Genomic DNA, 15,934 nt, shown 5'->3' with positions numbered 1-15,934 from the left:
CTCAGCCACCGCAGTTAACAGTACGTCTGAATTCAAACTGACTTCAGATTTGGTTAAAACACTAGCATTAACTCCCAAGTAGTATGTTAGCTTCTATCCCCAAACCCACTGAACTGTCACAGCTAAATATGAGTTAATATATCAGAGCATCTGGCTCTGACAGATGAACTCATATCCATCCAGCCCAGAATTCAGTAGCTAAATGAATACCCAAAATTTTTAATCATGTGATTTGGTTTTACTGTAGGTCTGCTTTTACAGAAGTGTTTTCTGTTTACGTTCACAGAATCACAGAGTATCCTGAGCTGGAAAGGACCTACAAGGATCTCTGAGTCCAACTTGTGGCCCTGCACAGGACAGCCACAAGAATCCCAACACGTGCCTGAAAGCATTGTCCAAAATGCTTCTTCAGCTCCGGCAGGTTCAGTGCCAAGACTGCTTCCCCCAGCAGCCTGTCCCAGCGCCTGAACATCCTCTGCAAGAAGAGCATTTTCCCAATATCCAACCTAAACCTCCCCTGCCAGAACTTCATGCTGTTCCCTTGAGTCCTGTCACTAGTCACCAGAGAGAAGGTGTTGGTGCCTATCCCTTTGTTTCTCCTTAAGAGGAAGTTGTATACTGCTATGGGGTCTCCCCTCCCCTCAGTCTCCTCCAGTCTGAAAAAGCCAAGTGACCTCAGCTGCACCTCACAAGGCTCCAGGCCTATCACCATCTTCATAGCCTCCTTTGGATGCTCTCTAAATAGCTTTATATCCTTCTAATATTGTAGTGCCCCAAACTGCCCCCAGAACTCAAGCTGAGGCTGCCCCAGCGCAGAGCAGAGCAGGACAATCCCCTCCCTTGCCTGGCCAGCAATGCTGGGCCTGGTGCTCCCCAGGACACGGTTGGCCCTCCTGGCTTCCAGGGCAGTGCTGACACTCATTCGACTTTCTGTCGACCAGGATCCCCCAGTCCCTTTCCAAAGCTGGTCTCCAGCCTCTCTCTCCCCAGAGTCTGTCTGTATCTCCAGGGTTGCCCTGTTGCAGGTGAAGATTCCAAAACTTGCCCTTGTTAAACTTCAGAGAGCTGATGATTGCCCATCTCTCTAATTTGTCAGTGTGTCTCTGCAGGGCCTCTCTGCCTTTGCGAGGGTCGACAGCTCCTCCCAATTTAGTATCATCAGCAAATTTACTTCATATTCCTTCATGTCCTGCACCCCAGTTGTTCATTACATTGAATCTTAAAAACTCATTTCAACCATGTCTATGATAGTGTTGAAGTTGAGTGCGCAATTACTCACAATATTACATATATAAATACTGTTTATCAGCCGTGTGCTATTGCTTTTCCTTACTTCTTTGGAAAACAAGGATTAAAAAATCACAACAGACCCTCCATTTCTTGAAAGTGGGGAAAAATAATAACATGAGCATACTGCTACACAAACAGTGTTCTACAGCACTGAGCATAAAGAATCACCATGTTATGACCAGCAGGCACAAAGGAAGGATGGGACCAAATGGACTGCACTACATGTCAGTGCAGAATTCCAGCTCAGAATACAGGACAGAAGAAAGCTGCTAAATTCACACTATTTAATGAGATACTATTTTAAAATTACTACATCTTTGAGTGAGCAAGCAAACAGGCACTGACAAGAGCATAGGTGATGAATTAAATTGATGTATGCGATTTGATTTTAATTACTGATAATTATGATGTAGCATATTTAGTAACAGAAATGAGAGGTTAGTAATCAATCACTTGCTACAGTGATTGATATTAAAATTTCCCTGGTATCCAAAGGGAGTCATGACAATTATTCTGCAGGAAAAACATAAGGTTCACACAAAACACAGATGACAGAAGTTCTACCATTAAAGAAAATCAGGCTGAGAGGGAAGATCAATTTATTATCTGATGTATTCCCTCTCCAAGGTGTTTTACCCTGTTCTTCCTATTTGCTCTACTGTGACAAGCTCTGTTCTGTTAAGACTCTGTCAGGCTGACTATTCCAATTCTAACAGAAAGATGTTTTCATCTTTGGAAGTCTGAAAAATAAAATTCAGTGGGAAGGTTTCAGAGCTTTTGTGGATATCTGTGTGTAAGGATCCTTGAACTACCATAGACACAATGTGGCTGGTCTCTAGCACTATGTTGCAGAAGCACCAGCTCAGTCACTTGGGCCATGTTAGCACTGACTCTCCAGGAAGGCCAAAAACTGCAGACAAAGGGAAAGAGAGCAGGTTTGTAGAAGGCTATTCCAGCTCATTTGAAATTCTGGGCTGCTGCAGACAAAACTCTTTCAGTGCCAAGGTAGTATGTTTAATCCCAACTGAGGAATCTCTCCCTGCTCTTTAAAGAATATTATTTTTTTCACATGCACAACTGCTGAAAATAAATTAGAAACACAGTGTAATATCTACAGAATTTAACATTTTTCTGCCTGCAGATAACGTGAATCAGTGAATTTAACCAGCATACAGAATGAGATTTTTTTTATAACTATTTGTTATCATATTACACATTAGATGCATTCCTCTGCAGTAAAGAAAAAATTGTGTGTGGAAGACTGTGTGTGTTAATTATGCTAAAACATGCACACTGATACAACTATTAGGCAGCAATTTATGGCACTCTGTCCAACATCATTACTTAAGTGCAAATATTTGCTATCCAAAATAATTGCTTAGAAAGTGTATTTGCTTAATTTTTTAGCTGATCAAAGCTACCATTTCAATTAACAGTCATACTCTGCATGCTTGTGTGCATCTGACAAACAGGCCTAACCACATAGTCCCAAAGAACGAGCCAGAAAGAATATTTTGTGGATGATAGTATATGAACTGATCATTATAAATTGAAACAAGTGACTCCAATGTTCACCAATAATTATCTACTATGGCATTATACAGTATATTTTTTAACTTTAAAATGACAGTTACGTGTATAATTTGCACTCCTTAAAAGAATGCAAGTAAGTGTTTCCTAGACTGGACATCATTCAAAGTGATTTTTCCACTAGATCCACTAAAGTGCAGTGGCTTGTGCTGCACACCCACGCAAGCAAAAAGACAATGGCCTTGAGTTTGTTACACCAGCCTGTGCAATCAGTTCTGTTTTTTGAGTAGACATATTTTTCTGCCAAAGATAACCAGGATGGGCAATACTTTGTGCCTCCATTTGGCTGCCAGGTCAATACAACTAGAGATGTGAACATGAAATTTTCAGGTCACAACACACACAATAGCAAAGAACTTACAAGGACCCAGCCTCCACATTTGGTCCTCGGACATAGAATGGAACTCTGATATCAAACTCATATGGCATAGACTTCCCTTTCACCAGCCCAAACTGCCCAATATGATAACCATGGTCGGCCATGTATATTATATACGTATTTTCCAGTTCTCCTGTTTCAGCCAACATATTGTAAATCTGAAAAAGAGCAAAACAAAATATGAAATTAATTCCACTGAGTAGCTCTACATGTGGAACACTGGATATCACTTTCTGCCTATGTGCAACATACAAATAACAACAGCTAAGGATGGCACTGAGTTATCACAATGAACCACTCTGAATAATACATAATCACATCTTAATTTTACTAACTGAATATTGTGGCTATTACAAAGCAAAACTCTGTTTCAAGGTAAAACACAGCATGCCATTTCAAAAATGTTTGGGTTCAGTATTTTGCGTGAGAGCTGTCAAGATAGTACTAAATACATACAGTAACACAAGGTGTCATTTCAAAATTTTCTCTCCAGTTTTATCTTTTTCTTGCAGCAAGCAATTTTAATAAAATGACAGCCTTTTGAATCTCACATATATTCAGGCAGCACTCAACAACTTCAGCTTCAAACAAATAAGTCTCCATTATGCAGAATATTTGCAAAATATCTTCCAGATAAATATCGCTCCATCATAGTACTCTCACTATGGAGAATTACGAGGAGATTTAAATGTGGATGCTTCTACAGATTTACATAAGAAACTATGTGAAATGTGCCAACTTTAGCATCAAGGATCGATTTTCATGTGACATTTTGGCTTGAGAAAGGTAAGAAGGTGGTGGAATACCACCAAAGTGGTGCCTCACACAGGTGCAAAACACATCAGCACAGGACAAAACTCTGTTGTGTTGGTTTGGGAGTTTATTTTTGGTTCTTTTTCAGGTTGTTTTGTTTGTGGGTTTGGCTTTTTTTGGCTTTTGTTTTGGTTTTGGAGGGGTTGTGCAGGGTTTTTGGCGGTTTTTTGTTTTGGTTTGTTTGTTTGTTTTGGGTTTGGGGTTTTTTTTGAGTGTGTGAGGTTTTTTGTTGTTTTTTCTTTTTAATTTTGAAAGACTATTAACACATATAAATCAGTAGAAAAAGATCAGCCTAACTTTGTAATTAGAACTAAAAAAGAACCTAACTGACTTGCCTGCAGTAAATCACCTGGAGTGAAAACCTTTTACTAAACAGAAAATCCTAATAGTGTAGTAAAATCACCAATTTCCCCTAATGCTGGTATCTGATCCATCTAAACAGCTTCATTAACAGGAAGCAGAGGTCATATTTGCCTGAATCAGTAATTATAAGATATTAGTAATTATATTAGGAACAAGCTTATGCAATGCCATCCAGATAATCTCCTTTTTGCCTTAGAGGACTCCTCTAAGTCTAATTTAGACTCCTCTAATCCTCTAATTTATGTTCTAGCTTTTTTTGACTAAGAATGCCAAGAGATAAGCAGTAATTGCAACACTTTTAAATCTGCATAACCATTCTTTTTCAGTATAGCTTTTAGTGAATCCAGATCTTTCTGTGGGAGACATATAGTTTGTATTAAGAAATCTCATTGTTAGATGATGCAGATAATTTTAAAATACCAATCTATGTATTTATTTACTTCCAATATTTAACCTCCTGGGCTGGGTTTACCATGGGATCATTCCAGTTAGGACTCCTGTATCATCACTTTTTGCTGCTGTTGTTTTCTTCTCTCACAAACTCAGTGTCACAAGATTAAAATAGACACACATTTAGGTAGTTATTTCCAACAGGCTATATGATGACTTTCTTTATCAAAGGTACATTTTTAGGCTTTATGATGCGTAGATTTTCAGGCAATCCCTTTCTCCGCCCCTTTATCAGCAGTAGTTCTGTGGCATCAAGTCAGCTTGTTCACACCACCCAACTCAGGGTACCTGTCTTTAGGAGATGAGGAACCTTACACATTGAATAAAGAGACAAAACGATCAGAGGTGAGAGGATTACACACTATTAAAAAACTGATGCGGTCCTTCTCCACCTTCTTTCTTCCTTATCTTCATATGCAGGACTATGTGGAGCTTAACTCAAGAACCAAGCACCTGTTTAGCCAAAAAACAAAACAAAACAAAAGCGACTATTAATCTTACCATCTCCATAGAGTCATCCACAGACATGAGTGTTTGAAGGCGCTTTCTCTGTAGCATGTTAGTGAACTCCATATGTATGGGTTTCATGGGACCGGTATACCTCATTATCCAGTGCTTGTCTGGGTTTGGAGCATAGTTATAACTGGGAGTACTAAGGAAATGAGAGAAAACCACAATGTTTTAGCCAAGTAGAAAAAAGTGACAGTAATGAATATTAATTTCTATTTGATCAACACTATAGGAAGTACTATCTGAGGTGCACAAGAAAATATTAAGATTATTTTCAAAATGTCTTCTAGTTTCATGTTATGAAACACGGGAAAATGAAAACAACTTGGGGGGGGGAATAAGATCTATGAAAACATTAAACATACCTTATCTTTCGAGTGATTTCAGACAAACAAGTGTACATTTCAAGGCCAAGGGACTTAGCCTCAGAAGTCTTAACTCCACAAGTATGATCAGGATGAAGCACGTATTACAGAGCTCCTACTCATGTAATTGCTTTGCTTTCACTCCACTCACATTAGCACCAAATACTACGTCTTGTGCAAGCTGTTTAAAAATAACTATACAATTTGCTGTAGAGGTTGTACTATGTTCTTTAACAGCTTTTTGGAATTCAGCATGACTGGCTACTTGAATACTTTCACACTTATGCAACAGAGGAGCACAGGCACAGTGTCTACTGGTATCCAATTGCATGTGAGCAGCAGAAGTGGATACACAGCCGGATTTTAAAGACCTGCAAAGAAAAGTGGGATGAGGAAAATAGGGCTGTATTTTGAAGACTCATTCCAGCCACCAACTCCTTTACTTGAAGTCCCTGCAAAATCCCAATAACTGGGTTCAACATCCACCTGGAATCTCACTGTCCCTCAAAGTTCTCACGATCCTGGGACGTCATTAAAGTGATGAGGAAAAATATTGTCCAGAGTTTCACATGGTTGGGAGTCCCAGCAATCACTTTTCTATGCATAATTATATTACTTCAGGTTAGCTGAACCTAAATAAAAGATTTATATTACCACCATGATGTCAACTCTCCACATCACCAACTCATTAAAAGGTATTATTATAGCTTACATTTGCAAGAAATACTATTCTTACATACTATATTTATTCCTTATTACTTATGGTTGAAGACCACCTTTTACAATTTCTTCACATCATGGCTCAAAGACATCACGCACAGAGTCTAAAGTGTTAAAAATTACTTTTCCTAGGTAATTTGGTTAGACTTCCTTTTTTCATTCAAAGCAGTAAACTTGGTCTGTGCCAATCTGCAAGCCAAGAGAGTAACACAGTAACACAGGAAAAAATAGCAAATACTCATTTACTTTCCTCTTACCAACACAGAATTTCCTGATAAATTCCTATTTGGGAAATTTCTACTGTTGGTTTTGTGTAGGCAAGAGAGCAGCAAGGTAAGTTATTAAGCTAAAAAATAACATCAGCTGAAACTTCTCATCAAAATACTGCGTATCTAATGTATCTCTGATTATGACAGTCAGAAGACATTTAATATAAATATTAAACTAATAATCCGACAGTGAAATGTTTTGTGCTGAAAGCCTCTGTTAGATGCTATCTGAAAAACTTTTTTAGGTGGCAAGTGGAGGCTTCTTCATACAGGGAGGAAAGTGCTGCTGTCTATTCTCTCTGTATTGTTAATAGTCTCTTGAATTTCAGAATGTTATTGTGGTTGAAATAATGACATTGCTTCTCTGAAAATGCTGACTGTTACGGAAACTGTTGCTATGTGATGCTCAGAATGAATCAAAAATGCTTCGCTAACTCCTTTTCAGCTTACTTTGTAATTTCCTGGCTGATTTGAAACCTCCCACTATTTAGTCCAACTAAAGCCCACAATTTTCTTTGATTACTACAAATGTAACTCTTTAATCCTTAACAGATTTGTCTGTCTTATGGGAAAAATACAAAAAAGTAACACTCCTAGAAGCTAGCTGAAACAACTTCTTCGAATGTATCCAGAAGGGAAGCCCCAGACAGACTGAATTTGACCTTGAAAAAGATGGATGGTAAAACGTACCCTCTATTGAAGTGAATTCTGATCACCGCTAAAACTGCCCAGCTGCCACATTCTCTACAGCTCACAATACAGGCAGCAATAAAGGAAAACCATGCAGCTGAGGGATTTTCTCTGTGAATAATTTTCAAACAAGACAAGACTGAAGATGCTCACAGAGAGGAGCTCTACAGAATGAGATGGAGAGAGTCTGCAGTATAGGGCAGAATGGTCATACCAGCCAGAATATGGTAGAGAATCAAGAGAACAGCAGCAGAAATTAGCCACGGAAGTACATACCAGAGCTCCAAGGCAAAGCAGCACCCTGACTAAAACCCATACCACTGGCTTTTAGCTATTACTAGCAACGCCACATGATGTAGTGTGTACATCAACCAATGTCAAGCACTACCATCCCACTTTCACTTGGCTTTTCTTTTCCACAGAATCCACTTACAGTCTTCGCCACTGCTGCCACAAGGAAAGGTGTGGAGTCATACCACACAGTGTACTGCCTTCTGGTTTGGGGACTAGGCAAAGACTTTGTTCAGGGTATTGCTTATTGCTTTAGGGCAATTTGTAAGTGTTCCACCTGCATTCTGATCCTTCCTTACAATATCCACATGACAACCAAACAGTAAGAACTGCCTGCAACCCTTTATCATTGAGAGATTTATCTGTCACTGAGATTCCCTGGAATTTGGGAACAAGGGGAAAAATGGAAAGCAGAGAACTAATTTGTATCATTCCTTCACTGTATGTACACATTCTGCATTTTTACATTTACTCTTAAACCTAGGCCACTGAAAACTCCTCTTAAATATTTGTGACAAGTTATGCCAAGAGTACTATAAAGAAAACATTGTTCACCCAGAGGTACCCAGAACTTCCATACTCCAGAACCTGAAAATCAATCAAAGGTTTTGTTTTTTCCTTACATGTGTTGTGAGGCATTAGGAAAGAGCTGTGAGTACTGAGGGGCTGAATCTTCAGGGCCATGAGGAGCAGCATGGCTTATAACCATCAGTACTGGCCTGTGAGGATACATCTTCTTTGATATTCTAAAGAAGGTAATACTGTCATTGGTAATCAGATCAGTCAGATAATCCTGCAAGTAGAAGCAAACGTATAATGAGACACTTGAAAAGGAATTTCAAACTGGGAGGTAATAGGAAGGAGAGGTCTGAGGTACCATAAGAAATAGGAAAAAAAAAGCTACTTCACTAAGAAAGGTAGGAGGAAGAAGTAAGTTACAGATGTTAAAATCTCAAAAAACTAAAATCAAATAATGCTTTCTTCAGTGCCTAGAAAAACAAAAACCAACAGCTTCTAGCTTTTTCTCAGAAATGAATGACACTAAAGAAGATCAAATAGTACTCTTTCTTCCTAAAGTGGATAACTACATTATGAAAAACACAATGCTAAATACAATGACCAGGTATGAATGAAAAAAAATTATCAGTGTCGGTATCTTCTAAGGTGTATAGTCCAACCTTACATCACAAAAATACTTTGAAAAACCAAATGGCTCAATATTCTTTTTTCTTAACCTTCTTCTGAACCAGAAGTCACTAACACGAGAAGATGGTGGGCTAATTGAACGAAAGACTTCATTCAAAAATACAGTGACAATCTGACAGAGATGTAGCTCTATTGCACATATTGTTGAGAATTTAGAAATCTTCCTGTAGAAGAGTTGGACTCTCTCTATACTTTCTAAGAAGTGTCATTATCATTCTTATGATATCTGCAAGAGCTATAGGGATTGAAGACAGGATTTTTAATGACAAGCCATGCTCTCCCTTAGGTGCTTCACAGGAACACTACAAGTATAAATATCCATCAAACAGTAGGATATGAAACTACACCTTAAAAAAACCCAAAATAACTGTCATGTCACAGCAGAATGTAAAATCAGATGTAACACATGGTCAAGCCAACAAGTACAAGGTGTGGTATAGATTGGATTGCATCTCCTTTTGAGTACAGCTTTCTGCCCATGGTTAAGACACTTGCTCCTCTTCACCTCTGTCAGCATCCTTGGTCTGAAAAGTCAGCTTGTCATTCAAAGGAAGCCTTTTCCACAGACTATATTTACTTCCCCCAAGTTGTTTCTTGTCTATCCCAGAACAAGGCTGGCAAAGTCTCCATTTATAATTTTACACACTGGTCCCAACACGAGGCATGACTGTTACAAAACTGCCATGATTATGACTGTTCCTGGGATGGTATTTTCACTCTAAATAGGCATTAAATGAAGGACTTCCACTCATAAAAGTAGGCAGGGGAAGGGAAAATGTACCAAAGCAAAACTGACTTCTGAACATGCTTTCAATGCCTGAGATGATATTCATAGCTGAGAGAGAATACTGAAGTGCTCTCAAAAATGCACTGCTGTTTATCTTCATTGTGCTGCTTCTTTAAGCCGGTCAATCACTTTAAGCCTGTAACTCCTCTTTGATTTAGCCATTGGAAGAGCAGAGTTTTCCAATTTCATTTTAAAGAGACAGGTTTCCACATGGTCAAAAGTGAAAATCACTAAAACCCAGCATTTACCAGGCCAAAAGACCAAACAGAAACATTTCACTGAACTGATTTCTTTTGGTTTTTTTTTAAAGGTCCACATTATAGAGGTTGTAGTTGTACGAAATTAAAATTCATCTAAAAGATGTCGGCAGAAACTGAAAAAGAAAAATCAAAGTAGAATGTATTTTATAAGAAAATCTGAAAGAATTTAATTTTCAGAGAAGCTTAGCAGTTACTTTAGAGGACAAAATGAACTGTTGTTTTGGGTTTTTTTCCTAGTTTTCCACTGGCACATAATTAACATCAGCAGGTTAAACAGATAGGACTAAAAAGTAGTTTGATTATATTGCTCATTGCTGGAAAATCACATTTTCAGCAACAAGAATGGCAGGAAAGAAAGAGAAACAGTCTTCCAATTCGGCTTCTGTTTGCTCATTTGAACTCCAGTGTTAACATCAACCAGTGCTGTTGCTCTGCACACTATCATCTGTTTATTACTGTAGCTGTTTATTATGCAAGAATATGAAGATTATAAAAAGTCTGTCTTTTCATCAGCCTTATTTTTTGATTTATTTATTACCAAAATCAGTAAGAAAAACTAAAACAAGTGAAAACCTTAACATTTTCAAGTCTGGCATACACAAACAGTTGAATATATTGGAACATAAAGCTCCCTGTTGGCTCCTTGGTACAATGGAGATGGAGAACAGTGCCTATGAAATCACTTGACTGACACTGTTCCACAGAAGATATATTTCCATCACAACATTTTAGTACATGGCTGTAAAGATTAGCTCTGTCATTCTTCATAGATCAGAAGGAAAACAGAAGACAAATAATTCTGTACACTAGTTTGCACCTTCCCTTTAGCAGCTGATGATGGAAAAGGCAGCCCTAGAAGACTGTGAAGTTTTATCTCTCAGCACAAAGTACATTCAATTATAAAAGGCAAATAGGGCAAAGGAAAATGGAAATCACAGAGAGGAAACCACAGACACCAACCTTTTAAAGGAAAAACTGGCTGTGAACACTATGCTAATGAAACACAAATAGGAAGGCAGGATTTGCCATCAATAAGAGAAAGCGAACAAAACATCTGTTAAACAAATATACATTACAAATCACTTCAGAATGAGTCAACTTCCTTAGTGATACACTAAAACTAGAGCAGTTTATGGATAGATTTAGTTACCATCCTACTTCAGAGTCACTTCTGCCCACTTTAGGACTTCACTGAAGCTGGTTCCTTTGGAAAGGAACACTTTTAGCTGAAATAAACATATGCCTGACTGCAAGCAGGTATCGAGCTGTAACATGTTAGATGAGGAAAAAAATAATACTGTGTTTGACAATGACTATCAAGCATTTTTGTAAGTTTGGTCAGGATATAACATCCTTGAAAGGATATTAAGAAACATATGCATCGGTATGCACAGAAATACAAACATAATATTTAAATTCTCCACTCATTCAGAATTATCATAAATTGTACCAAGATTCTGTGAACACTCCATAATATTGTGGCTGTGAAACAAGTTGCTTATACTAAAAGGATTGGTCTAGCTGGAGGGAAACGGATTCTTATCTCATTAATGCTTGTGTAACTCCGCTGACACAATAATTACATACAAAGCACAGAAATGGCTAACACACAGCATCTTCAGCTTGTAGTATCTAATACAGTCTCAGAATATTTTACTTGTTTCCACTGCTGGTAGTAATGTTTTCAGTAACGTGACACTCCCAGAATGGAAGGTAACCATGCCCAAACACTACTGTTACCAGTTGTAGATAATGTTACACGTACCGGCTTTCAAGTATAAAAAGAGACTGAAACCATGAAGTACAGCTTTCTTATGGTCATGTCTAAATGTAAATAGAAATAAATCAACAGGACCTACCCTGGAGTAGTCATATCCATGCTTCTCCTTCACTCCGTTTCTACAGAGTGTGTAGTTGTAAAATCGAGAATTTTTAAGTAATCCAACCCATTCTTTCCAACCAGGAGGCACATAGGAGCCATTGTATTCATTAAGGTACTTTCCAAAGAAAGCTAGGGGTAGAAAACAGAAGTGTAGTAAGAAGGCATAACAGAAACACCATAGTTAAAGAGATTCTTTCCTTTCTGTTTTTTCTTAAAATAATTTTGTCCTCTCCATTACAATAGATTTAAGGTAAGTTCTGAGGTTTAAGCTTGCATCTGTTTTTTTAATTTGTATCTCTATAATGTAGATATTTTGATTTACAACCTATGTATATGAGAAACTGGACCACGATTACCATTATATTTTCTTTTTCAGTGCCTGATATACTTGGAATCAGACCACACGTTCTTCCTCCTAGACTCTTCATACCCTTCACGCTGCTGAGCTGCATCCATCCACCTATTAGTGCCCCATGAAATTGAACTTCCCACTAAGAGTGTGAAATTAAAACTCATGTTTTAAGATATTAACACTCTACATTTAAACATGAATGCTGTGCATAAAGTACTTAAAAAATTTATTTAGAACATTGTTTTTCTGAGCTATTTCAACAGACAATTTTCCAGATATTAACTTGGGTTTTGAGCATGAGTATTAATTACTCCTAAAGATTTGTTTATCTCTTTAAAATCTTTTACTTCTGTATCTGGTATCAGTTTTCCCCAGCTCAAAGTTGAACAATTAGCTACAATTGCCCAATCCCTTAGTATAGGGATGGAGTGGGGGGAGCGAGGGAACACTTCTGTCCTTTTTTCTGAGGTATATCTAGCAAAAATTACTTTCAGTATTTTTGTCCCGAGAGACAATCAGAGGAAAGCAGATGAGAAAGTACTCTTGGCATTGCATGGAACAACCAGTTAGCCCAAAGGTCAACTACATTTTGCCTTCACATCATGGCCAAATATACTCTTAGACTGACAATATACAGTGGAATAAACCTCGTGAAATTAATGGGTTTACTGCAGAAATAAGGGAGTTCCAAGATAAAATCCTGTAATTCAGTATTAAATTTGGTTCCATGGGTAAGATGTTTTCAAGAGATACCAGTTCTTTTTAAGTATCAAAATAACTGACCAAGCTTTCCAAAAATCAGTAACTCCTAAGTGCTGAAGCCACCTTCAAAATAGTCAACAAAACAGTGCCAGTCAGCAACTTTTGTGACAACTGAAAATATGACACTACTGTAAGGGTTAGAAGATGTGGCATTAGTATTATTACCTTAGTAACTGCAGGAAATCTAATGAGTTGCATAAAACATACAGTGAGTCCCTCAATCTTAGAGTATTTTCAAGGATGCAAAGAGGGGCTTAAGACTACATTTTGTCATCAGATCCCTTTAGTAACATCAGTTTCAAGATGCTAAGGAAGACTGGGTTCTGAGTACCTTTTACTGTTTCTTGTCTCTTGTATGTCTGCAACAGTCCTTGAAATGATGAATCCATTGAAGTACTTCACCAGGTAGATTAAGAGGAGAAACACAGGTGTGTATTCACACACACATTTTAGTCTACTGTGCACTGATGGCCAATTTTTCTCTACCTTGCAGCACACTGATAGTGCAGTGTGCTATCACATGCTCCATCCACTATCTCGAAGGGGACTAGTCTGATATCTAGCAGGACAAAGGCAAAGCACAGTAATCTTTGTGACACCTTTGTTCTTCTTCCTGAATTTGCATTGCACATTCCTCAGTGGTTGCCAAGGATCAGTGCCAAGATCTATTTACAGGGGAATTGGTGGGAGGGGAGCAGATGAAGCCAAATAAAACAAAAGTACTCAAACTAAATACCTTGAAATGGTCAACAAGGAATCAAACCAAAGAATGCTGATGGTGAGCGAAGTGTTGCTTGTCCTTCTCAGATAAGCAAATTTCCAATGGAATTGGGACCAAAGGTCCTTTTCACTGATGCCTAGGACAGCTTACAAAAGTTTAAACCCAACTAGACCTGTAAGGCACAAATATCTTTCTGAACATCCCTCTCGGGCACCCTTTGAAAATTAAAAGGAAAAAAAATGTAGAAATAGTAATCTTTATGTCACCAATCTTTATTACAATTCAGGACATGATGTCTTGGTGTATCATAACAGCATGATTTCCTACACCGGGCAGCAGAAGGGGCAGTGGGAGTGCTTGCTGGTGCCGCGGCTGAGAACGCTCCTTTACGACACACCTCACTAGCGCTCCTCAGTCTGCTCATACACCTTGGCAGCCAATCCTGACAATTCAGATTTTCCATAAAACGTTTCCTAATGTCAAAACCACAATAGCGAGACATTTTAATAAAAATTTACCATGGGCATCACGTCCCCCCTTTTATACACCATGAGCACAGAAGAATCTTAACATTTAGATTTATCCTCCTCTTTCCACATGCAAGATTTCTTCCTCTTCCACATGTAAAACTCAAAAACCTCCTCAATAGTAGATTGTCAGACTTTTTAAAATAACTTTTAAAATGCTTTTTTACTCTAAGCAAAAGTTTACCCAGCTTAATGCTGAATCTTTACTAAAATACCAAAGTCTGCACTATGCTGTTTGGGCAACCCCTGAAAGAATTTCATTTAGAGCCATTTTGTTCATAGGATCTGAAGAAAACCCGGTTGCCAAGTTTCAGGGAGCTATTAGGATATTCCGCACAAGAATAATTATTTGCTGTATTTTAACAAAGTTGGGTGTTTTCCCATCTACCAATAAACCAAGAAGAAACCTACTAAAAGCATTAGTTCATGAATAAAAATAATAAAGTCTTACTGAATCCAATTAGGTGAAAAGTCCAACCACAGTTCAGTATAATCACAGACTTCCCTTCAACAAGATATACACTGAATAAAAAGTCATCTAGATTTTACAGTCGTTTATTGTCTGTACATTTACCTTTTACTTTTGACAAAAAAATATATTTGGCACTTTTTTTGTAATCAACCAATAACCTCTTACAGTTCTGAAATGCCTCCATCTCAAAAATGTACCTAGTCCTCCCACACATAACACACAGGCAGGGATGCAAAGTGCTATTGTCTCTAACTTGGAAGACAAGACAAAGGTCTCAGGGCAGTACTTTTGCTACCAAAACATTCAAAAAGACACGAGCTGGCTTAAATTCAAAGAAATAGAAATTCAACTTTCAGAAACTGGAATTAGAATCTATCTGCAAATTTTATGCTGTAGGCACTGGCAAGTCTCTGGAAACATTACTGTTCTCCTATGCACTTCATTAAGGCATACAGCTTATTTGAACTCCCATATCACTAAATTCTTCCAGTGCCAACTCAATTGTGTATCACTGCTGTGGAGGACAGGTATAGAACCATGTGGGCGATACAGAACACTCACACCTTAAACATACAGGAAAAACAACTTAGGAAAAATTGTCCTGAGTACATTACGCTAGTAAAATAAGCTTGATGATTTTGAAAGACCATCTTACTAACTCACCACCATGAACCAAGCCTATCAGAAGAAGTAGTAAGATGGACTGAGTCAGTAGATCTGGGCTATACATGAGGACTCATCGTAGATCCTTGGTTTCCTTTTGCAGTAACAGCTGTCATGATATAGACACTCTGCAGAATCTTTCTTTCACATCAATTTCAAGCCCGATAGTCTCAAACTATCTAATGGACGACAGGCCTTGCTAAGACAGTAGTATTTCCATAGAGGACCTATGGAAACTAATTTACCTTCTAGATAAATAATTCAGAAACCTGCTACCCAGTTTTGTAAGTTACCAAAATGTCCTGGAGGTATCCAACACTTCAGTTCCTAGTCAAGCAAATCACTTCTAAAAATTAAGTCTGACTTTTAAATCACTTGGTTATTATTTTTAACAACGGCCTGCAGTCCTTCATCGACTGCAAAAGCCATCTGTTCTGCAAATAGGTTGTTACTCTGATCTGGATAATCTGTTTTCATTATATGCAGATAACATGACAGAGTGCAGTATGGCATAGTGGCTAGGGCACTGGAGGGTGGATGAAAACTTGCATCTCTTCTTTGTGTTGGTTTTC

The 15,934-nt window shown here is 38.1% G+C and overlaps 1 protein-coding gene across 8 annotated transcripts in view; it reads right to left on the bottom strand.

Moving 5' to 3' along the window:
• The window catches only part of SULF2 (sulfatase 2), a 122,762-nt gene that overhangs the window by 31,302 nt on the left and 75,526 nt on the right, over positions 1-15,934 (bottom strand). For all 8 annotated transcript variants that reach the window (XM_048321458.1, XM_048321457.1, XM_048321460.1 and 5 more), the window contains 4 exons: positions 11,843-11,994; positions 8,354-8,523; positions 5,387-5,537; positions 3,242-3,417 (listed from right to left, as the gene is read on the bottom strand). In XM_048321458.1, the coding sequence (XP_048177415.1) occupies positions 3,242-3,417; positions 5,387-5,537; positions 8,354-8,523; positions 11,843-11,994 (649 nt within the window). The remainder of the gene's footprint in view (positions 1-3,241; positions 3,418-5,386; positions 5,538-8,353; positions 8,524-11,842; positions 11,995-15,934) is intronic.

This window comes from Corvus hawaiiensis, chromosome 17 (assembly GCF_020740725.1).
Source record: "Corvus hawaiiensis isolate bCorHaw1 chromosome 17, bCorHaw1.pri.cur, whole genome shotgun sequence".
Classification (NCBI taxonomy): Eukaryota; Metazoa; Chordata; class Aves; order Passeriformes; family Corvidae; genus Corvus; species Corvus hawaiiensis.
Note: the sequence above shows the minus strand (reverse complement) of the source record. Positions and strands in the feature narration are given on the sequence as shown.